Below are 23,207 nucleotides of genomic sequence, written 5' to 3' on the forward strand. Positions count from 1 at the left end.
TACATCCATCACTGTTGTGGGCGTATGGCAAAGTAAAGCTTATTAAAATACAAATAAAAAACCTTTTACAATCCATCAATGTAGTAAAATATATTATTACGACGTACAATCCGATTCGGTATCAAAAATTCTATGAAAAATAATATGTAGGTTATAAGAAAGATTACCCATAGTTACATCACAATAACAATTTTAGCACAGTTACAGTTATAGTGATAAAAATTCTACTTTAATTATTTTTAGCTAATACAAACACTTACACCTATCCAAGAACACAAATAGTTTGATACTAAAAAAGAATACCAAATAGTTGTATATTAAAATATATGCTTAAATGTTCCTGTTTTGGACTAAATGAATACTATATAAAATAATGATAATAATAAAATCATACACTCAAATTTAAACATACTACATTTCTGAAGAAAATAACTGAACTTTATTTTAAACGGAGGTTGATCATTGCATTTATTTTACTACACAGTTCACTATTAAATACTTACAAAATATAATAATTATTTAACCTAATCCAAAGTTATAATAATGTTTCCATTATAGTATTTGTTTCTTTAATATACAAAAACAAGTACGTAAATTTGTGGTTTTCAGTAAAAAATATGTGTTTGCACTAAAAACAAGTAATTTTAAAATTGGTCAAATAATAAAAGTTTTATTATGATTCAGTGAAATATATAATTTTGGTTTTGACAAAATGTAAACATAATTTGATAAATTATTATATTGTTATTGAATCTAACTGGATATACTTATTCTTCCTCTCTGAAATAAAAAAAAAAGTTTTTTTTATTTATATTAGGTCAAAATTAATTTGTTTTCATGTCACCATTGTTGGCTATTGTAAATTCGTTAAGTATCTTACAATTCGATTTTTTTAAAAACTTCATTTCTCCAAAAAAAAAAAAATACTAGTAAGGTATAAGTTCTTCGGGAAAATGTATTACAATTTTTTTGTTGACTTATTAATAATCCATTATTTAAGCGAACCAAATTAATTGTATAAACTTGTTTAATTAGAACAATTTTAAATTAAGTAAATACTACCTTGTCTTGGATCTACTGCAACGGATGTGGCAAGAAACGTCAGGTATGAATTTCAGGCATTTTATGCATTTTTTTAATATATCCTTCTTTACTTCGTTGCTCTTTCTCAATGGGAGAACATCCCAAACTAAGCTAACTACAAAAATTTAAATAACTTCATATTAGGAACTAATGATTGTGGAGATACTGAAATATGGTAATATGTGAGAACTATATATTTTATAGTATTAATTAGTTTATGTTTGGCCGACAGAACAAAAAACAACCAAGCTCATATCTAACAACTATATAAGGAGAAAAAAATACACTAAACAAGTACAATATCTTTAAGTATATTAAAAACGTGTATACTGACCATTTTTATCCTTACGAAGCATCTCATCTAGATCCAAAAAATTGTATAAATCAAATTAATGTTTGCTAACGATAAATCGACATAATGGTAATAATAGAATGTGTGTTATGTTTTTATAGTAACTTTAATGCGGTTTTAAAATGCCGAAATTAATAGATTAATGAAAACAGAAGTTTCCCATTTAAAACATCTAAAATGTTCCTTTGAATTTAGTTATTCTACTACAAGGGTAAATAATCAATGACAAAAATACATTTAACATGTAATTGTCACAAACAAAAAGAAAAAAATGTAATTTCTTATAAAACCCTATGAGATATTGAGATTCTCAAGAATCACCTTGTACATATTATGAAGAGTAGGCTATTACTAATTTCTTATCCTATACTGACCTTTTGAGCTTTCCGAAGAATCTTTACCTAATCCAACAAAATACACAAATCAAATTAACAATTGCTAACTTCCTAAAAACAAAAATATAATTTTTATTCTTCTCTTGTGTACACATTGTCTACGTCACACAATCATAGTCCTAGGATCACTCTGAATATATGACCATAAAAATATTACCATGATTTGATAATTTTTTTTCAAAACTTAAAGCAATAAAAAAACTGTAGTCTCGATATTATCTACTAAGCATCTTTGGCTAATCCAAAAAACTATAAAAATTAAATAACCGATTTCAAAGTAAAAAAAAAACCATGTAAAAAAATTAACTGTTTGTAGATTTCATTTTTACACGATTTTATAGTAACCTTGATTAAAACAATGAATAAATATATTTTGTTATCTACTATTCTGTTTACCTTAGGGTGATCTAATAAAAGCCTATTTTATTATTTCATGTTCTTCTCTTGTAAATATATCATTTGGATAAAAAGAAAATGTTTGAATTTATTTTAAAATTGTTTAAAACCATTTCTAGAGGTAGTTTGTGTCAATTATGTATCTATATTTCAATTTTTTAAATTTGTTTTTGTTCAATAAAAACATTTATAATAGTGAACTTTTGATTTAAAACAGAAACGAAACACCTCTGGAAATAGTTTAAAAAATTCCGGTTTTTCTTAATCGCCCTAATATATGCGTATTATATAAAGAGGGCTAATACTAAGAAGGATATTACTAATTCTATCTAACCCAACCGACTGTAAAAATTGTTTTTTAAAATATTATAATATAAAATAATAATAAATGTAAATGTATTAACAAACTACTAAGAATTAATATTACGTAATGAATATAACAATTTAAACATAATAATTCTGTTGTTAAATTTGAATAATACGTAGGTTTTATATTTTAAAGAAATATAATATTACTCTATAAGTAATAATAATTACTAAGATTATAATACATGTTAACTGTTTTGCATCAGTTTCTTGATTTCTTTATTGTAATAAATAAGCACTTTTTTCATTGATTAATGAGTATTACATAATTTAGTTGAAAATATTACACAATGTGTACATGTCATGTATTAGGTACAACGATAGAAAATAATATTATGTCGTTGACATTAAATTTTACATACTTTATTTTAATTATAAAAAAATTGAACATAGAAAAATACTATTGCTTAAGTCTTAGTGAATTTATAAAAAAAATATCACATTCTACATTTATGAAAACATATTTTTTAACAATTTATTTGTTTTTAATATGATTTCGAAAATACAAGTTAAGCTTGTCATTTTTTTTTTTTTAAGAAATTTCAAAATAAAACATTCGTCGTATACTGAATTAGGAAATGTGCCTTTAGTGTTGTCTAGAATTAAGAAGAAGTATAGATTAATCTTAGATCTTAATAGTTTAACACAGTTTAATCAAAATGTCCGTAGTGCATAAATGCGTTATATGGGTTAAGATTAAAGCAAATGCTAAAAAACTAAGAACCTATCTCCTGTAATCCTACACTAACTAAAACACACCAAATTTAAAACAATAAGTAAATAAGTAACCTATCCTCTCTTATAATTTGTAACAGGTGTTATACTTTTTTTTTCTTTTCCACGTGCACCCATAGAATACCGGGGGGGGGATGCGCCCTGTGAGGCATTACTTCCCCCCAGTCTCCGATGCCATTTATTGGGTATTGTAAACAATAAATACAAACATGAACTTAAAAACTAACACACCCACTCCGGGTGGTGGCCTAATAACAATATTCACATTAGGCCACATCGAAATTTAGTTACAAGTTTACTTACGGCTACATTGAAACTGCTATACACTCAATTATATTAGTCTATACAGGTTTATGTACAATCCAATCCCCGGTGGAATGTTTCCGGGCCGGTGACGCGCGCACCCGCCGCCCTTGCACACCGGGCCTCTCAATTGGCCGGCCGCTGTCTAGCCCTCTCTGCTTCCTCCTTCTCTTTGAGGACCGACTCGGCAAAGCGGGCGACCGCGTTCCACGCATCAGGGCTTGCAGTCATGTTAGTGAGTTGGAGATCCAGCTCCCGGAACTTTGCTGCCACCGCACACAGAGCTCGGTTTGTCCTATCACCTAACAGGTATTAAACTAGCGTTTTGTATTTATTTATATACCTACTATTGTATTATAAGTATTATTTAGTAGTAATTAAAGTATATCTAACTATTAGCACAGTCAGTTCTAAGTAGGTATGTCTACTAATTCTAAAATTACCATTCAAAAGGCAAAATAAAAATATTGTATATTGTTTGCAGTTGTCCGTTCAGCGTTCTGACAATATAAAAGGGATTGCGTTCCAACTTTTTCTGATAACACTGACTAGAGTAGGTGCCTCTGACAATTCAATAACAAAATATTTATTAATATTAAGGTTATAACATTATAATTTAAGTAGCTAAATACATTATTTTATTTTACCTATTATTTTCTCAGTTTTCACAATGATGTAGGTTTTTTGTAAAGAGATTCATATCATTCTACTTCATAATATATCAAACAAACGCTTTCAAAATAACTTTATTGGTGTATCGGGAAGAGTGTGAAAAACATTAATTATCAGTGCCTTTACCTAACAGAAAACAAAATATTGTTATATGTATAATAGCTTAAAATAATTTTAAGTAGTTAACTTACCATTTAGCATTATCATTTTTGAATAACTAAATCAAACTTCTTTATTCCAAAAAGTTTAAATGTGATTCACGAAATGAATGCCGACATTTTCTTATAAATATTATGTTTTTTAAAACAACTTTAAAGATAATCATTTTTTAGTTTTATAATACCATTTTCCAATGGTATTAAATGCAAATATATTTAAAATTAACATAAAACGTTTTATTTATAGGGGTTACCATTTGAAAATCAAAAGTTGGTGTCGTGTTTTTGAGGAAGGGGGGGAAGTATTATATAAAAAGTTAGTATTTTATACACAAACAAATTATTAATCATTTTTTTTTGTAAAAATCTAAGTAGTTTTTGAGTCAAGTAATGTAGGGCGTTAAAAGAATCACCCTGTATAGTATTCATAAAACAGATATTAAACTATAAGAGACGTGTGCAAATTACATTCACGGTACACATTATAATCATTGGACCTATGTAGTTTTTCCACGTATATACAATCTTATAAGCATCCTCATGTCACACCAAATACCTGAACCCCTCCTCCGCATACCTACCATTTTTTTGTAATAACGATTTCAAGTACTTGAACCAACCAAACCCACAAACTTCATCATCGCCCATCATGATTCCCTGCCTTGCCAAATAACTTACACCAAAATCAAACACGATTGCCTACGTTTTACTTCTACTATTCCTCAGTAATTTTCCTTCAAGCGCTTCTCTCCACTTCTCAAGTCTTTCAGCCAATTCCGCCGGACTTCCCCCCACTATCACTACATCATACACCATGGTACCTCCCCCTGTATATCTTTCGTAATCTCGTCTGGTACTAAAGAGAACAATAATTAAGGACTCAATGCTGAACCTCGATGATGCACACCTAATCTTATGTTTCTTTACACACTCTCACTCTTGTCCTTGTCATTTCACACATAAGATAATTTGATATTTTATAGTTCTATTCTAGATCTAACTTCGGTCTAATTTTCAGACCTTAATCCCAAAAACATTACTTGAAAAAGTGAAATAAAGAAATGTTTTTACCCTTTCTAGGGAAAATGGTTTATGATATTTGTTTGGGTTGTTAGCGTTTTTCGCTGTTATTTTGATTAAAGAACATTTCATACAAACTTGGAACGAGCTCGTCTATTAAAAAAAAAAGATAGAGCATCGTAGTTTTAAGTTGAGAAATATGTACATTTTTAGGGTGTTTTTCTTTGACACAATAAAGGTACGATTTCTGATCTATAGAATTGCCACACGAAGAAATAGGTTCTGTGGTATAAAAAATATCGTGGGTCTAAGACATCATTATTATTTTACAGTCAGTAAAGCGTTGACAATCTTATTTACAAAACCTTATTCAAAAATTAATTGCAAATGTATCACAAAAACAATGAGCGGGTGATGAAATCAACGGATTGGTCACTACCCGCTAACTCCGAAGCACATACCTATAATATTTTGTTCTTGCTAAATCGAGACAAGAATATACTATATATTATAATGTTATTATAAACACAATAACATTATACATAAATAAATAAATCAGTACAGAAGAGCTTAGCAAAGTTGGGTCAAAGCAGTTATTAAATCTGAGTCTGATTGCGTCACAATTAAACACTCCGATGCGAATCCAGCACAGTCATATTCGAACCTTATTAACAGGTACTTTACAATGACAAAACCAGATAAAATACGATTGGCAAAATAAAAGGTCTCGACAGTTACGTTTATAGTATAATTACAAAATTCGAGAATTCTAAAATATTATACTTCATACATTTATAAAACAAAAAAAATATATATATATATTGTAAGTGAAAAAATAATATAACAATAAAATATAATTTGATATTAATATCAGTCTATCTTGTTAAGTGCGAAAGGAACAAATAAGCTTATACTTTGAATTTAGCTTAAACGACTGGAGCTGGTGTCGACGTTTCTAGTATCGTATCATCTGTTTCGTTGTCCTCCTAAAATATATATTCTCGTTAAATTTCTTACAATACGATGTTACAAACAAAATTGTTTTAAGATAAAAATATGTAAGTATGTACCAATTTTGGTGTAACCTGTAAATTTGCTACTGCTCGATCTACTTCAACGACGTTGGAATCTAACGTTACTTGAGCAGGAGCCTCCAAATGTACACAATGAAAAACCTACAATGTGAAAGAGAGTGATTAACAATTAAAAGTGCCACTCGTAGAATAATTTTACTCACTTCATTTGCTGAATTATAAACGCCAGTAATACGAATGTACACTATGGGCCTTGGTTTAAATTGTAGCACCTGCCATGATCGTGTCAACTCCTTGGATTTATCTACGATCAATTCCCAATCCCACGTATTGACAGAAACTTCAATATAGTAACTGTAGTATCGGTCATCGCAATCCCAGAGCAGCATCCTGTGAATGATGGCAATAATATAGTCTTAGTCTTTTATTGCCAGACTTATGCAAAACTTATACTCGAATAATGAATAGAAGTTATGAATTGGTAATTCGGTAAATACAATAATTTTTTGTTATATTCTTAAATAAATTTAATTATTAACAAATGAAAGTTATTAACACTGAATAATTATTATCTATTAAATAAAAATCATAAATGAATTATATATTAATGTTAAAAACATTCATTTTTTATTAATAACATGATTAATATTTACTAATATTACTTTTTGCATAATTTTAATTCATTTTTCATTATTGGGTGTGGATGGACTTGGTGAATGGAAGAAGTTTCTTTTAACTATCAAACAGGTACAATAAATTTACAGAAAATATAAATCATCATTAAAAATTTAATATAATATTATCAATCTTATAAATCATTACTACAAAATATGTATTAATTTATCGACTCTACGATAAATACTTAATAGTTCACATTTTATAGGAAAATGTTTCATTAAAAACATCAACAATCAAGAACTTTTAAACAAATGTTGCTGATACAATAATGAATAACTTTGATTTAGCCAACAATTAATGAGTTAGTGAATACTCTGAGCTAAACTCATACAATATTAGGCAGACATAGTAGTCTCTTTGGTAATTTAACAAGATACTAAAACGTTTAACAAATACTACGATCATATAAAACAAAATAGTCTTACAATAAATGCAAGTTATTTAAACTATTACCTCATTGAACTAAGCATATATGGTTGTGCGAGTTGAACAAGTATACAACCCGACCCTAGCTGATGACATGTATAACCGCAGTCCCAATCGTAGTCTTTATAGTTTCCATCCAACAGTGAATTGCGACAACGACTTACACCATCTATTACAATTGCATTCATAGACATTGTAGCAACATTATACTTTGGAGCTAAATATTATTAAAATCAGTCAATTAGATAGAGAAAAAAAAAATTGTTTATAATGAGAACAGGTTTTATTCATGGTTTTCTTACCCACTAATCCTTTTTCAATTTCCACCAAGTGCATTTCTTCTGTATTGTACATGACTTCCATCGACACAGCGTGGAAAGTCTTATTAACAGTATTGTTAGTGCCGACAATACGTAGATACCGAACTACGCGAGGATCAATCCACAAACGTTGAGTTGATCGACAATAATAATTTGAATGATCTATGACACGCACCCAATCGTGCTGATCCATTGAAGCTTCAATGTAATAAGAGTAAGACCTAATATAAATTGAACAAATTGTTTCATTAAATTGAATTCATTAAAACGTTGACACAAATAAATATTAAAAACAGATCTGTGCAAAAATTATTTAAATAATGAATAAAGATTTGTATGAATAAATTAAATTATTGACAAATAAATCAACTATTTATAAATAAAATGCATAAATAATTTTTTATTTTTTAAAATTATTTGAATCTGTTTTTATTATTGAATAATGTCCATCTCGGATAAGAAAAATTGAAATATTAAAAACACCTTAAATCTTTATCCCATAACTGCATTTTAATATAGTTTATAATTGATGGGTGACCCAATTTGATCATAATGCCGCCGTCAGTTTCATTAATCAGATGTCTTGTACAACCTCGTTCATGATCATGAACACTGGAATCCGATTCCAATAACGCCGATCGCATTTCTCCCTGCATAACCTGAGTGCCTTGAGAAGGATGAGCAATATTCAAATTGGGTTCTAAAACAAAAAATAATTGAAATTAACATAATTTGCTAAATACAAAATAATACTTACAATATGCATACTTAATTGTCCTCGAAATTTAAGTTTATGTGATGGCAACGTGTTCCTTAATTGTATAGCATCCAAAATATTATCCGAACTAACCAGCTGTGATTCCCTGACCACAGACAAAAGTTCATCAAGACTCATTAACGGATACCTCACAGCAGATAGAACTTTAATTTTAGCTTCAGGATCTTCGTCGTCTTGATTCGCTTTGATCCAGCGACAAACCGCGCGAAATATATCCAATTCATACGCATATAACGAACCACGATTGAGAATTTCTTGTAGTGCTTCCTATAAATTACAATTTTTTTCACAACTTGAGCAAAATTGATTGACCAATATTTATTGAGCGAAACGTCCTTACGGGCGACAAAGACAGAAAAGCCTCAGATTGTAATACGTCCATAGCCAAGTTGTCGATAAAGTTGAGCGATTCGACTACGAGTTCTTTGTGTTGATAAAGACGTGCCGCAGCAAACATCGAGCATACATTATGTACATTAATGTTACTTCGTAAATACTTGGACAATGAAAGTTCCAAGTTTGAAAATCCAAATAAATTCGAAAGACTAAATATTTCCAAAATCACTTCGTCCTTAAAAATAAAACAAAATAGTAATATGTGTTATAATAATTAGTTAGGGTAGGGCTTTTTTTAATAGCTGAAACTCAAACAAATGAATTTACTAATTATGCCACTTGAAAACCAGTAAACTATGTCGATTAAGTTACCTTTAGAATACTTAAATTCATTCGACCGGAATAAATATATTCGAGCAGTTTTTTAAATGAGTTTACTGATGCTTCACTAATTTTCACTTCTGACTGATGGGATTCTTTAAGACCTCCATATAATAATGCCCTAAAAATAATACAAAATTATTACAAATATTTTATATTTTTAATACCTATGATAATGATAGTTATCACACAAGTTATCATAAGGAGTAACGTAAAAAATAAAATATGGTATTTCATAATTCTATGATAAAATAATACATAAATCATTTATTAAATAATAAATATTTTTAAAGACATTAAAAACTATATAATTGTGGTTTGATTTTTTGGGTTACCTTAAACAAGTGCGACTATAGATTTTAGAATTTTGTTTATAAAAATGGTAGCATTTTAAGGGTTTTCCTCTTGATTTTGAAAGATAAAGGGGTAATATTTTTCTATTAGGCTTTAGAAAATATCGTTCAACAATTTTTTATTTATGGACTGGGTACACGAAGAAACCATTCTAGCTGTTTGTGCAATACTATCATATGTTATTTTATGTACTAGTCTGGTTACTGAATTACTGGCCCAATTACTACAGGAACCAAATCATATAAAAATACAACTTTAAAAGAAAGGGGAAAAATTTTAAATTTTTGGTCCAATTAAGTAATAGTATTTGTACATATTAGTATAAAGTTCTACCTAGTATTAAGTATTTAGGTACAATTTCTAATTTATAGGTCCAGATACAAAAAGAAAAAATTTAATTTAATAAAACCACATCTTTGTAAAAGATTTTTAAGATCTCAGTTCAGCTACCAAATTATAAATTAATAATTTGAATGTGTTAAAGCTCATTTTCATGGATGAAATTAAATGTTGTGGGTTGAGACAGCACAGTCAAAAAAAAATTAGCATTATCGATAAGTAATTTATTATTACTAACTACGTTTATTAGCACTATGAATTCTATTGGGCATTAAGCTATCTAAGGTAAATATGCTTAATGATAAAATTAAATACCTAAAATAATCACTTCGTGAGGCTAACACAACTCGATGGGCGTGGAATCGTTCACCGTTCACAACTAGAACCACATCAGAAAACCTGAAATTATAAAATTAAGTATTAATACAGACACTTACAAACAAAAACAAAAAATATTATTTATATATAAATTAACATATTTATAAATAATAAAAAGCAATTGAAAAATATGGATATTATACACTATTACCTAGTTTCACTTATTTTACAGTAAAAATAATATGCTGATTATGACAGTGGGCCAATAAATTTTCTTTAATAGTTAGGCAATGAAATTTGTATGTCACTAGTATAATATTTAAAAAAAAAATAAAAGTAATGACAAATTTAAGAGTTTATCATCAATTGTCTAATTCTATTTTATCATTAAAAACCTAGTTAACTATATTATTCAACATACTACTAATGAACATAGAGAATATATTTGTTCAAATTGTGGACCATGGTATTAAAAACTGTATACAAGGTAAACATGCTTGTGTTATATTATTGTCAAAATCAAAATGACTAATGATATTTTGTCATAACTAGGTATTACATAATTGTCAACACTGTGTTCACAAATTGAAATATGAAAAAACAAATAATGTTAGTTGTTCATATTTTGCTTAAAGAACAAGCAATTATTATCTTGTATACGATTGTTCAAATATAATGTTAGCGTTAACGGTCAATCATAACTAAAAAAAAATAATAATGAATATTATAAAGTAAATATGTACAAATACACTACTATACCTGTCATTTAGATACAGAGTGCCAATGTCGCTGGCCAAGAAGTGGGCGTGATCAATTTGCTCGTAACTGTGCTGTTTGGCTATGGATGGTGGTGTTTTACACTCGATAGGACTGTGATCACCGCTGGTCCCGCTACTGCTGCTACCGCCGGGAGCGCCGCCACCATCAGCCACTTGCTGGCCACTCATTGTTGAGTTACTGGGACGGGTGTAGAACACGGGTCCGTAAGCTGCTCAAAAAAATTAAGAACATGCATTAAGTATTAACAAGGCAGTCATACTCAACCCGAGCCAAACGCACTCATTGTGGAAAAACGATTTTACAACAAAACTATGGACACTGTGGACAGACACAATTGAACAGGAAAAAACTAATACACATCACTTATACCATGGAAAATATTATTTTTGTGAAAAACACACAAAGCCTGCTGGCAGTTGATGCCCAGGCGAAGTGCGATCAACGAGTGCGCGGATCCCACATAGAGGCCCGTAAACATCATTATTAAATATATATTAACAACTAAGGTAATAGTAATATTAAATAATTTACGGCCATTACCTACGGATTCCAGTGAACGTCGACGACAACGGTCGGTTCGAAGATAAGGTAAAATATGCCGCCGAACTCGATAGCTGTGTGTGCTAATCCGACTTTCCAATAATTAATCGCGCCACCGCAAACAATAACCAGACGATTTTACAACGATACACTGTTATTATTATTATTATAAACGGAAAACGAACAGTGTCAACAATGTGGCCAAACCCGAACGGTAATATTATTATTAATTATTTGTATGAGTAATTAAAAATTGATGGTATAGTACGAGTATTACTAATATACTATAAGTCTGAGAACTTATTTCTTTTTTTGTCAATACCACTTTGAACGCAAACACAACAACGTTATCAACGTGATTAGAGATAAGCATCGTCCGACAATCCGTGATAACGACGACGGCGACAACAGCGGCGGCGAAATTTTAGGTGAGACGGTGTGCGGTACACACAATAACGTTAATATTATATCATCTTCTATCCAATGTTCAATAATTTATTGTCAAATAGGCAACGATCGGACAACCAACAAAATATGTTGAATTGATCCACAATGATAAATTTAATGATCTATAACGTGCACACAATTCCTGCTGGCCCATTTGTAACTTCGATGTCAAACGAGTGAGAGTTTAATATCAAATGAATTGATCTTCTAATTGAGTCATTGATATTTTTATGCTGACGCAACGCATGTTTCTCATAGATATAAAAATCGAATAATGTTTAAAATCGGTGTTTATTTGAAAAAATAGAGATTTTGTTGAGAAACTTACATAATAAATACGACACCGGCTATTGTAAATGGATTTTTTATTCGTACACACATATGTTATATTTAAAAAAAACAAATCATACAAATATGCTGGTTCATACTGTTCAAAATAAACAATATTATACTCGTACAAGCATAGTAATAACAAGTTTGTTTATATATTGTTATATTTCTTGACTCATATATATCGGAAAAATTTCCTTTGTAAGTATCTACAGAAATTCGTTTTGAAATGCAATGGCGGTTTTTTACGGTAAACTTTTAACCAGAACTTGAATTTTATTTTGCAGTTGTTGTGCGCTACCATAATAGCTACCATGATTGTCGGCCAGTTCGCTGCGCCGACAAACGTGACGACGCATATGAAAGACTTACGCCCGTGGGGGCAAAGGGCTCCATCCACGTTGTAAGTACCTATTCTTAATTTTTTGAATCTAAAATCTCTTCAAGATAGAAGAATTTATTATTATTATTCCTTTAAAAAAAAAACTATTGAATAACAATATTGACGACCCATTGTTGTTAAGTCAGATTAATTTTAAGGTTCATACACGTAACACACGTATTTTTTTTATTTCATATTCCATTTTACCCACAAACTTATATGTCATCTTCTCTAGTTAATATTTTGTCAACCACCGGCAATAGTGTTAATAGTGATTTAGATATATTTTGTTAATGTAAATATTCTTTAATTATTGTTCTTTTTGTTAATTTATCCTTCACTTTATATATTTCTTTATGTACTTAGACTGTCATATATTCTTTGTAATTGGACTTGTGTCCGTGATTTTAAATAATAAATAAATAAAAATAAATAATTTTATGTTCATGTAATTATTACTAATTATGTATATTAATTTAATTAATAAACTAATGATTATAAAAAAAATATTAATTAATATTTTAATAATATATATATTTACCAAATGTTTCGTAAACCCATTATCAGTTCGTATCTAAAAAGTTAAAGATTAGAATTGGCGGGTCATATTTGGAGGTCTGAAGGTATAGCAAAAAATCGGGTTGACCGAGACAAAGGTGGGCGGACAGGGTGAAGACGTATCTCCCATATTATTGAAATAAGGGGAAAATGGGTTAAGGCAAAGCACCCAATTGTAAAATGATATTTACTATGACCTGGGAATTGGCACATTTTCAATGTATTTAAGAACTTCTTAAGTCAAGTTCTACTTATATGATGTAAGCTAGTAGATAATATTTATTATCATATGTAACATACTTTTCATTTATTGGTACAAAAATAAAATCTTTTTCAAATATGTTGACATTTTTCGTCCATTTTTTAACACGATCATGACGGCATTGTGCTTTTGGTTTGGTTTGATCGTTTCCGCCTATTAGTGTTGTCAGTCTTGTATAAAAGAAAGTACTAAAAAGATATGATCGTCTTCGGTCTTTTTCAGACACATACCGCATAAACCAATAACTTTGACAACTACATAACAATTAGTTAATATTTTGTAGGTATTATACTATTAAAAGTTGTATTATTCAAATCTTACTTTAAATAAAAGTCGACGAGTGCATCGTTTAAATATTCATCGACACTTAGGCCTGTAAAATCGAAGATGCTTACCCCACAGATATTGTTATAGGCATTAAAATGTATTATTCTGTAGAAAAAAAAAACACAAGTACAAATATGTAAATAATATATACTTCTTAAAAGTGTGCAGGTTAATTTCAGGTGTTAACTGAGTCCGGGCCAATTCAAAACCATAATAAAACGATTGCGCCGCGGGCATAGGAATCGCACCTTTATAGAAAGAGCTATTTACGCAAAAAGCGCAATTATAATTACCCGCAGCGTTTCGCTAGGGTGAAGGGTTTATTATATTTTTTAGGTTTGTCAATGTGTATCGGTAGAACTATGAAACTACTCCGTACAAATTTGGAACCAATTCGACTATTTAAAAAAAAGTTATAGAGCGTTGTAGTTTGAAGTTGGGAAAAAATGTAATTTCTTAAGGTTTTTTCTGGATTTGAAGGGGTAATTTTTTTAATATTTGGCCCAACAAATTATCTGTTTGGTACGATTTCTGATCTAAAGAGTTGCTATACGAGGAATCGGTTGAGCAGTTTAAAAGATACCGTGGGTCCAGACAAAGACAGAATATGACCGTTTCCATTCCAGTTTTGAAACAATAATTATAAGAGACATTAACTTAAAGAAGTTCAAAGTGCATTATATTTTTCGATTCAAATAAAAAGATAATAAGAAAAGTAACGTTGTTGCAAACTCATTTAAGGTCTGTAGACGATTCCATAATTTCGCTTTATTCAGATCATGGTTAGAGCATCATCGTGGTAATAGCTCTTTCTATAATGTTGCACGCAACAACTTATCTTTATATAAAAAGAGCGTTCTTCAATTTTGTTATATAATAATAACGTTTGGCCTTTTCTATTGCTAATGTTATTATTATTATTATTATTAGTATATGATTGAATAAATACAATAATATTATAACGAGTTGTTATAATGTTGAAGTAACATTGTATTAACTTATTAGTTTCTACTGTCATTGCTCCTTAATAATATGTGATTCTGACCACACAACAAAAACTATTCCATGCAAGAATCGGGCAAGTAGGGCTATCTGATAGACGTCCCGTGATGACTGCCGACTGTTAAAAAATTTGTACAGATATCAGTATAGGTATTTAAAATAAAGATTTTAAATAATTACTTGTTCATGCAGCTAGAGATGTTATAAGTGACTTATAACTTAATATTTCCCTAGGCCATTTATCCTTATCAACTAATGTAAAGATCATACTATATGCATCATACCTACTAATTTTAGCTATTAATAATCAAAATAATTTTTTAACACAGTAATATTGACTAATCTAAAAAACATTAATTTATTCTATTAAATGCTACCATTTTATGTTGCCAACAGTGATTTAAATCTTTGGGAATGTACCTAAAACTGTGCGTTTTCTAACGATAAATCTCAAAACCTAAACGCAACTTTCCATAGATTTATTTTTCATTTACAACACAGGGATTATAATAATTTATATCTTGAAGAAAAACATCAATATTGAAATCTTTATCCACTACAGCTAATACGTCGACTACATTCCTAAACCAAATCTTCATCTTGAAAACTTCTGTCAAAAAAAGTGATAATGGATAACATGGATTGTTGTGCATTCAGCTAGTGTAAAGAACCTGTTCTGAAACTGAAAAACATATTTTTGACTCATACATAATTTTGTTAAGTTTATTAATTGTATCTTTTTCTATATTAAATATTATTGAATCAATCGTTTAAGAAATTCAAGTTTATTGAAATTATATTACGGAATGACGTAGATATTATATTAATAATGCTATTGTAATATTATAAAAATTACAAATTTCTGTTGATAGACTAAAAAGTACTTAAACTCTTATGAATTTATACGAAAATTTTGGAACCGCTCCGTATAATTTTCAATTTCGATTTCATCTATGTATTCTATGAGCAACTGAATGAAACGGAAATCGACGTTTTTAAAAACCTGACTGAGATAGTACAAGAATACTCTGGTGTTTTCCAAACTGTTGTACTCGATTGGCACGCGGCTAGTAGTAGTTTCCAAACGTTCCATGTCATACTTAATTACACTGGTATAAGGTGTTTTAAATTCTTTATCGTCTGTAATAAGGAACGGTTCGGTAGCCACGCAACCGAAAGACAGACAAAGCGACACTAGTATTGAAACTACATAACTTACCACACTATCCACTTTCTCTATTCCGTTACAGAGATTATAAATAGCAGTAAGCAAGCTCTTCACGTGTAGGTCTTTGGTCAAGTTTAACATGCTGCCAAATGTGTCGACCAAGTTGTACCATTGATGGGCGTACAAAACGTACTCGTCCGATTCGATATAGTTTTGTAAATACTGTAAGTGTTTCAACGTCAGCCGGAACATTAAGATTTTCAAAAATGAATAGCACAGCGTTAAGTATGATTTTATGTTTTCAAGGTTGTCAGTAGCCCAATCCAGTGTACGCGCATCGTACCAAGACTTTTCCAACCGTTTGCTCGTGTCGGACCAGTCCACGTTGACGTTGTACACGTTCATTAGATCTGTCTTATAAGCGTCGTACAAACCTAATCCGTTCATGAAAATGTTTCTGATTTTCAGCGTCTCTTGGAAATGACAATCGCACAACTTTTCCTGGAACACAATGTAGTTTTTCGCCAGCAGTTTGTTGGCTTCGGAATTAACGAGGCCCATCATCTTTTTTAACACTACAGGCTTAGGATTCGAGTTTGGTTTGATTATTCTGTGGTACCTGTCGAATGAATTACCTTCGCGGCATCCGGTTATGTCTTTAAGCAGTTTTTCAATTACATATTCTGTAGTGGCCACCATTTTCTTATAGTCTTCCGCCTCGTTCTTGAGATTCTCATAAGACCAAGTCACCATACTCGTGTACAAATGCACTAGCCACAAGGCACCCATACGCTTTACTTGGACGCTGTACAACGATGCTATCTGGTATTTTATAACATTACTGTAACTAGCTAGGTGGCCAGTTGACAGTTTTGTTTGCGGATCATATGGGCGGTCGATTAAAAGCTTCACTAGTCGCATGTGTGTCAATCCGCTGAACAGGTATGCACATTTCAAATCGTCATAGAGACTATCGTTTTCGATAGGCACATTATTGCTTGGATATTTGTAACCGGTTTCCAATAACTGTACCGATTGCCGCAAGAGCAGCGCCAAACAAAAGACAATTTTCTTGAGTATTGCCGAGTGGACCATGTCTGTTTAAAATTGTACTACTCGGTCGAAAAAAACGTATCACGTTTGCTTGATGCTTTTTGGGGTATTGAAATATTTCAACTGAAGAAATATGTATTAACCGATTCGTAATTTGGGTTTTTTTTGCTAGTATTTATATATATTTTTATAGGATTTTTATTAACTGTCTACCGCACATTAATAATATCATTGTTAATAGTCTGAGACTTGGTTAAAAATTGTCATGTACACCAACTTGTTACTTGATACTATACGATAGCGATTGAACGGTTTTTAACCGGGTTGGTAATTTATTATTTTATATAAATACAATTGCTTAATTTATAATTGTTTAGACTACATTTTTTTATTTCGACGTTGAAAAAACCTAACCTTGGGATGCCACACGCTACACATGAAGACTCTACTCACCAGTTATCTTATTTAACCATTTGCTGAGTTTAACTTCAATAAACTATAAAAACTGCAACCTACCTTCACTATATTGTGATTAAACCTCAAATGACATCCTGTCTAACGAAGACGTGTCCACAAGAGGTTTAACGATAGCTTTTACAATGGTTTTATCGATTTTCGTTCTTCAACCATGTACAGGGCACTCAACATAACCCTAGTTTTTTTTAGCATGATGAATTATACCTCAAAATCTAAATAGGTACCGTTTTTATTTTAGATACAAATACTTGATTTATTCTTCTTCGTGCGGTTGGCTGTCACTTTTTTTTTTTAACGAAAGAGTGATCAATCTTTTTATTTTGCTACGCAGTTCACTATTATATTCTAACCCAGATAGTTATAACCAGATCCAATTTGGAAAGTTGTAATAATGTTACATAAAGAGAGTAAATACATAAACATATCAGTCAGTAATAGGTGTAATTAACGAAAAACAAGACATTTTAAAATTAGTCGAATGGTAAAAGTTTTATTATGATTCAGTGAAATATATAATTTTGGTTTTGATAAATTTTATGCAGAATTTGATTAATGATTATATTGAATTCGAAAGAAATTGTATATTCATATGACACCTCTGGATCTTTTCTGAAATGTAATAAAAAGTTATTTTTATTCAAAAGTTAAACAGAGTTAATGTTTATTATTGAGGTAAATAACAATAAAACTTTTTTAAAAATACATATCCTTTAAAAAAAAAAATGTTATTCACTAAAAAGGTTAACATTTTTTTTTTTAAATTTAATACAATAAAGATTTGTACACTTTTAGTTTATTCAATTATTTAACAGAAATACATACACTGAGCATCTAAGTTTTGATGACACTAAATATATGTATGTGTTTTTTTATAATCCTACACATGCATACATCAATTTTTTTTATATTTCTTTATCAGAAAAAAGTTTTACTAAATTTTTTTTAAACAAACTGTTGAATCAAATGGTCAGGTTAGCTTACCCTATGATTATCAACGATGCGATGTGAACCTGAAATTTGAATTATTTGTTTATTCATTTAACCAACTTACTTAATTTTAATAATTACATGAGTGAACTACTATACTAATTGTAAAAACTTTTTAAAATAAGTAAAGTCTACCTAAAGGTGCAATATAACCGGATCAAAGCAACCACATTTTGTACAACAATAGTAAGGTAAGCAACACACAACTTTTTCGCTTGCATTTGCACACTTCTCTAGACAATTCGCACATATTTGGGCCATCTTCTTTGCATTTTCTTTAACACAAACATTTGAAGTTATTTAAATATTAGGTTATTTTAAAGTAGATACTTTGAAAATTATAAATTATTTTTAATTCATATCAATTTTGTAATGACCGTACAATAATGTCGGCACATCACATTAAACTGGTATGTAAAGGGCTTACATTATTGTACAGTCATTAAGCATAAGACATTTTACAAATAAAGTATTTCTATATAAATTAACTAAATATTTAAGATGACAGCAAAAATTAATTTTAATAGTGAATATTCAATTATTATCTTTACATAGTGTAAAAGAATTCACTATATAATTAACTAGAACACTGTGCTCACATAACTGCATATCAGGTGTATAATGTAATATATAATATATATATATGTATATATATATATGTGGAGAAACTGAAATAAAGTAATATGTGAGAATTATACATTTTATAACATTAATTAGTTTATGTTAGATCAAATTACATTAGACGACTTTGTTACATAAGGCATTTTAGGCCAAATGAATAATAAATATTTTTTTAGCATGATTGGTATAATAATAGGATTTGTTGATTATTGCACAAAAACAAAAAATGGAAAAATTCTAGCTAAACTTGGATATTTTTTATTTCAAAACCAATTGTTATTAGAAATCCATTTCAAAAATAAAATAAAGTGTACAAATAAAATGTATACTACTCTCCTGCGTTCTAAATTTTAAACTTAATAAACTACATAAGGTAGTTATTTAAAACTGGTTGTGGAATTTTCAACATTTTCAGCATTTTTTTAAAATTTAAATTAATTGAGATAATATATAAATTTCTATTAATGCTTTCATTAAATAAACTATTGCATTGATCATCTTCGAATTTATCCATGTTCGACAAGATCGAATATAATACCGACAGAATAAAAAATAATCAAGCTTACATCTAACAACCATAAAAGTATGAGAAAGAATACACTGAAAAAGTACTAATATCTTTTAGTATATTAAAAACGTGTATACTGACCATTTGGCTCCTTATGAAGCATATCCGCTAAATCCAAAAGTTTGTATAAATCAAATTAATGTTTGGTAACGATAAATCGACATGTAAAAAAAAAAAAAAATGTGTGTTATTTTTTGTACGTTTTTCTACTAACTTAAATGCAGTTTTATATTTAAAAAAAAAACATTATTTTCAAATTTGGTGGGATTATCTGGCCTAGATGATGAAAACTGATTGGGGTGAAAAACTATTAATTTTATGTATACATATAAAAATATAAGTAATTAAGTATACAGAATAGATAACTGTATATTAGGTACTATGAATTTGTATTTTTTCTGTAAAATATTCATTTCAGAATTTATAATGTGCACTAAAGATGAGGTTAAAGAAACTAAAGAATATATATTTTTTTAATTCACTAGGTACTATTAAACTGCTATTAAATAAAAAATATTACATATTATACTGACGTGTTACAAATGTCGGTGGCTTCAAATTCGTTTCATCTAATCCAAAAAACATACAAATCAAATTATCGAAAAACAAAAAGCTATGTAAAAAATAAACTATTTGCAGGTTTCATTTTTTACACGATTTTGTGGTAACCTTAATGTAACATTTTTTTATTCAAACAATAAATAATAATTGTTTTTCCTACTACTCTGTTTACCTTAGGGTGATTCAATAAAACCTAATTTATTATTCTATGTTCTTCTCTTGTAAATATATGATTTGGTTAAAATAAAAATGTTTGATTTTATTTAAAATTTTAAAACCATTTCTAGAGGTAGTTTGTGTCAAATATGTATCAATATTTTAAAACATTGTTTTTGTTCAATAAAAAAACTTATAAAAGTGAACATTTGATTTAAAACTAAAACGAAACACCTCTAGAAATAATTTAAAAAATAAAAATTAATAAATTCAGGTTTTTCTTAATCGCCTTAATATACATATATAAAGAGGGCTAATACTAAGAATGCTATTACTAATTCTACATTGTATACTAACTTTGTGAGCCTTGCGGCTGTGTCGAACCTTCTCCACCTAATTCAACAAATTTTACAAATTAAATTACTGTTTGCTAACTTTCAAATAACAAAAAGGTCTGTGCAAAAAAAAATGTTCGTAAGTTTTACTTTTTTACACTATTTTATAGCAATCTTGATGTGATTTTAATTGAAACGATAAAATAATATAATTTTTTATCTACCATTTTGGATATCTTTGGTGTCGTATAATATAAAAAAAAATTGAATAAATGTTTGTTCCTATTGTACCAATTATTCCACTTTTAGTTCCATATTACTTCACGATAACAGTGTACAATGAACCAGTACAAAAGTTAAAAATGTAAAAAAATATGTGTATAATAATTACAAATACCAAATTCTGTTGATATAATTATAAATTGGATCTTACCTCCTGGACGTGGTTTACCTTGGCTGACTAAATATAAAGAAGAAAATGAAGTATCAATATCAATACATTATTTTCATGCTTGCATACATATATTATGTGAGGCAAATATACAAGTATTCAAGTTCTATTAGCTGTAACGTGTCATTTAGTTAGATATATTAACGCCATAAGTATATAGTACATTGTTAATTTCAAATAATCGACCCTAGAATGTATTATTGTAAAATAAATACAAACAAAAATTACCCAATGATATTTCCAAGAGAATAATTGCTGTGAGAAAAATGGCGATTTTTTGCATGATGATAAATTGAATAGTCGTTTATAAATCTGAAAAAAACACTGTAATGTTGTACGGTGTACGTACAACTGTAGTAGTAAAAATTTAAAGAGAAAAATTAAATGGGAATTATTAAATTATCGACTTAGTGTTGCTCTGGCTATATAGAAACGTATTAATTAAACTCTGACGCAAAAGACTGTGTGTTTTATTTATACTAAAACATAAATATGGTATTAGAACACATGTGTGACGTACTGAGCATTTTGTCTACAATAAGTAAATTCTTGAAACTAAACATTGCCTACTATTTGAAATATAAGAAAAATTCGAAATCATCTAATAACTGTTTATATTTTAGTTTGAAATCCTTAATATATTCTTCTTCACGCTGTAGTCTACAGCTTTTATGTTCAACAAACGGGTAGATCATTGTACTTGTTATTTTATTTATTTATTTATTTTTATTGATATTACCTTATCTTTGACATTTTCAATAATGGGGAGGACTATAGTGTAGCTTAGTTCATTTTTGGAAAAATGGTCTAGACAGTAGTTTTTGAGTAAATTTTTGTTTGGCTAAGGGTGATCTATGTGTATCGGTTGGTCGGTGTATTTTTTGTTCATTTTAGATGAAGTTATAAGTTTTGTGTCTACACTGTACTTATTTTGTTAAATAGGTCACTATTATTTACTAACCATAATATATAATTATAACCACATCCAAATGGCAAACTTGTTATAATGTATTCATTGTCGTATTACTTTCGTCAACACACAAAATTAGTAAATAAATTAAAATAACGCAAAATAAAATTGTGGTTCTCAGTCAATAATATGTTTAATTAACAGAAAGCAAAACATTTATAAAATGGCTAAAAAATAAAAGTTTATTATAATTAAGTAAAATACATAATTTTTGGTTTTAATAAATTTTATACACAATTTGATAAATGATTATCTGAAATTTAAAAACAATTTATTATTACTCAGTGGTCAAACATAATTTATTTTCATCTCACCATTGTTAAAAAAATATTGTACATTATTTGAGTATATTTATATCAGATTTAAAAAAAATTAAGATTTGTGTTAAACTCTTTCAGCTAAATCTGTTATTAACCAGAAATTTATACTGGGCATCTAATTTCTGATGAGTATGACAATAATTATATGATTTTGTTTTTATAATCTTGTACATTAATACATCAATTTTTTTATACTTCTTTATCAGAAAAAAGTTTCAACAAATTTATTTAAAAAAAATAATGTTGTATTTAACGGTTAGGTTAGCTTACCCTATCGTTATCAACGACTATGATGATGATACAACGATGTAAACCTGAAATTAATAGTATTTGTTTATTAATTATACCAACGTAGTTAATTTTTAAAAATTATACTACTATGCTAATTATAATAATTTTTTTGTAATTAGAAAAATTATAAATTAAGTAAAGATCACCTAGTTTTACAATGGTTCCGGTTCACAGCGA

At 28.9% G+C, this 23,207-nt stretch overlaps 3 protein-coding genes and 1 long non-coding RNA gene across 4 annotated transcripts; all 4 read right to left on the reverse strand.

The window, feature by feature from the left end:
• Positions 1 to 650: 650 nt before the first annotated feature.
• LOC126843510 (uncharacterized) lies at positions 651 to 1,883 on the reverse strand. The gene is made up of 4 exons (XR_007686430.1): positions 1,810 to 1,883; positions 1,418 to 1,444; positions 1,063 to 1,198; positions 651 to 780 (listed from the first exon to the last, which is right to left on the reverse strand). It is a non-coding gene; the product is annotated as an uncharacterized LOC126843510 (long non-coding RNA).
• Positions 1,884 to 6,177: 4,294 nt separating this feature from the next.
• LOC126842969 (BTB/POZ domain-containing protein 9-like) lies at positions 6,178 to 12,089 on the reverse strand. Its single transcript, XM_050580231.1, has 12 exons — positions 11,765 to 12,089; positions 11,204 to 11,432; positions 10,442 to 10,525; positions 9,425 to 9,554; positions 9,057 to 9,287; positions 8,707 to 8,983; positions 8,422 to 8,638; positions 7,921 to 8,159; positions 7,646 to 7,835; positions 6,718 to 6,904; positions 6,551 to 6,655; positions 6,178 to 6,466 (listed from the first exon to the last, which is right to left on the reverse strand). The coding sequence occupies exons 2-12, from the start codon at positions 11,389 to 11,391 to the stop codon at positions 6,407 to 6,409; spliced, it is 1,908 nt and encodes a 635-aa protein (XP_050436188.1). The 5' UTR covers positions 11,392 to 11,432; positions 11,765 to 12,089; the 3' UTR covers positions 6,178 to 6,406.
• Positions 12,090 to 13,766: 1,677 nt separating this feature from the next.
• Positions 13,767 to 17,583, reverse strand: LOC126843204 (uncharacterized). The gene is made up of 4 exons (XM_050580576.1): positions 16,292 to 17,583; positions 15,069 to 15,754; positions 14,065 to 14,175; positions 13,767 to 13,988 (listed from the first exon to the last, which is right to left on the reverse strand). The coding sequence occupies exons 1-2, from the start codon at positions 17,333 to 17,335 to the stop codon at positions 15,686 to 15,688; spliced, it is 1,113 nt and encodes a 370-aa protein (XP_050436533.1). The 5' UTR covers positions 17,336 to 17,583; the 3' UTR covers positions 13,767 to 13,988; positions 14,065 to 14,175; positions 15,069 to 15,685.
• A 656-nt stretch (positions 17,584 to 18,239) lies between these two features.
• LOC126843192 (uncharacterized) lies at positions 18,240 to 21,895 on the reverse strand. Its single transcript, XM_050580559.1, has 8 exons — positions 21,678 to 21,895; positions 21,432 to 21,458; positions 21,021 to 21,056; positions 20,480 to 20,515; positions 20,028 to 20,054; positions 18,893 to 19,032; positions 18,752 to 18,780; positions 18,240 to 18,379 (listed from the first exon to the last, which is right to left on the reverse strand). The coding sequence occupies exons 1-6, from the start codon at positions 21,730 to 21,732 to the stop codon at positions 18,893 to 18,895; spliced, it is 321 nt and encodes a 106-aa protein (XP_050436516.1). The 5' UTR covers positions 21,733 to 21,895; the 3' UTR covers positions 18,240 to 18,379; positions 18,752 to 18,780.
• Between the last annotated feature and the right edge of the window lie 1,312 nt (positions 21,896 to 23,207).

The sequence above is a fragment of the Adelges cooleyi genome, unplaced genomic scaffold (genome assembly GCF_023614345.1).
Source record: "Adelges cooleyi isolate 19-005CV unplaced genomic scaffold, UGA_ACOO_1.1 ACOO_flye_CR_arks_rails_tigmint_CR_PRNA_574, whole genome shotgun sequence".
Classification (NCBI taxonomy): Eukaryota; Metazoa; Arthropoda; class Insecta; order Hemiptera; family Adelgidae; genus Adelges; species Adelges cooleyi.

What these genes read in the sequence shown, in the direction of transcription:
- LOC126843204 (XM_050580576.1), bottom strand. Translation starts at nt 17,335, where the DNA reads ATGGTCCACTCGGCAATACTCAAGAAAATTGTCTTTTGTTTGGCGCTG. An exon ending in TAGAGAAAGTGGATAGTGTG is followed by an intron (nt 15,755 to 16,291) that starts GTAAGTTATGTA and finishes TATGTTTTTCAG; the next exon opens with TTTCAGAACAGGTTCTTTAC.
- LOC126842969 (XM_050580231.1), bottom strand. Translation starts at nt 11,391, where the DNA reads ATGAGTGGCCAGCAAGTGGCTGATGGTGGCGGCGCTCCCGGCGGTAGC. An exon ending in TCACGAAGTGATTATTTTAG is followed by an intron (nt 9,555 to 10,441) that starts GTATTTAATTTT and finishes TATTATTTTTAG; the next exon opens with GGCATTATTATATGGAGGTC. An exon ending in TTTATAATTCAGCAAATGAA is followed by an intron (nt 6,656 to 6,717) that starts GTGAGTAAAATT and finishes TTCACATTGTAG; the next exon opens with GTTTTTCATTGTGTACATTT.
- LOC126843192 (XM_050580559.1), bottom strand. Translation starts at nt 21,732, where the DNA reads ATGCAAAAAATCGCCATTTTTCTCACAGCAATTATTCTCTTGGAAATA. An exon ending in TCTCTTGGAAATATCATTGG is followed by an intron (nt 21,459 to 21,677) that starts GTAATTTTTGTT and finishes CTTTATATTTAG; the next exon opens with TCAGCCAAGGTAAACCACGT. An exon ending in AGGTAAACCACGTCCAGGAG is followed by an intron (nt 21,057 to 21,431) that starts GTAAGATCCAAT and finishes TTGTTGAATTAG; the next exon opens with GTGGAGAAGGTTCGACACAG.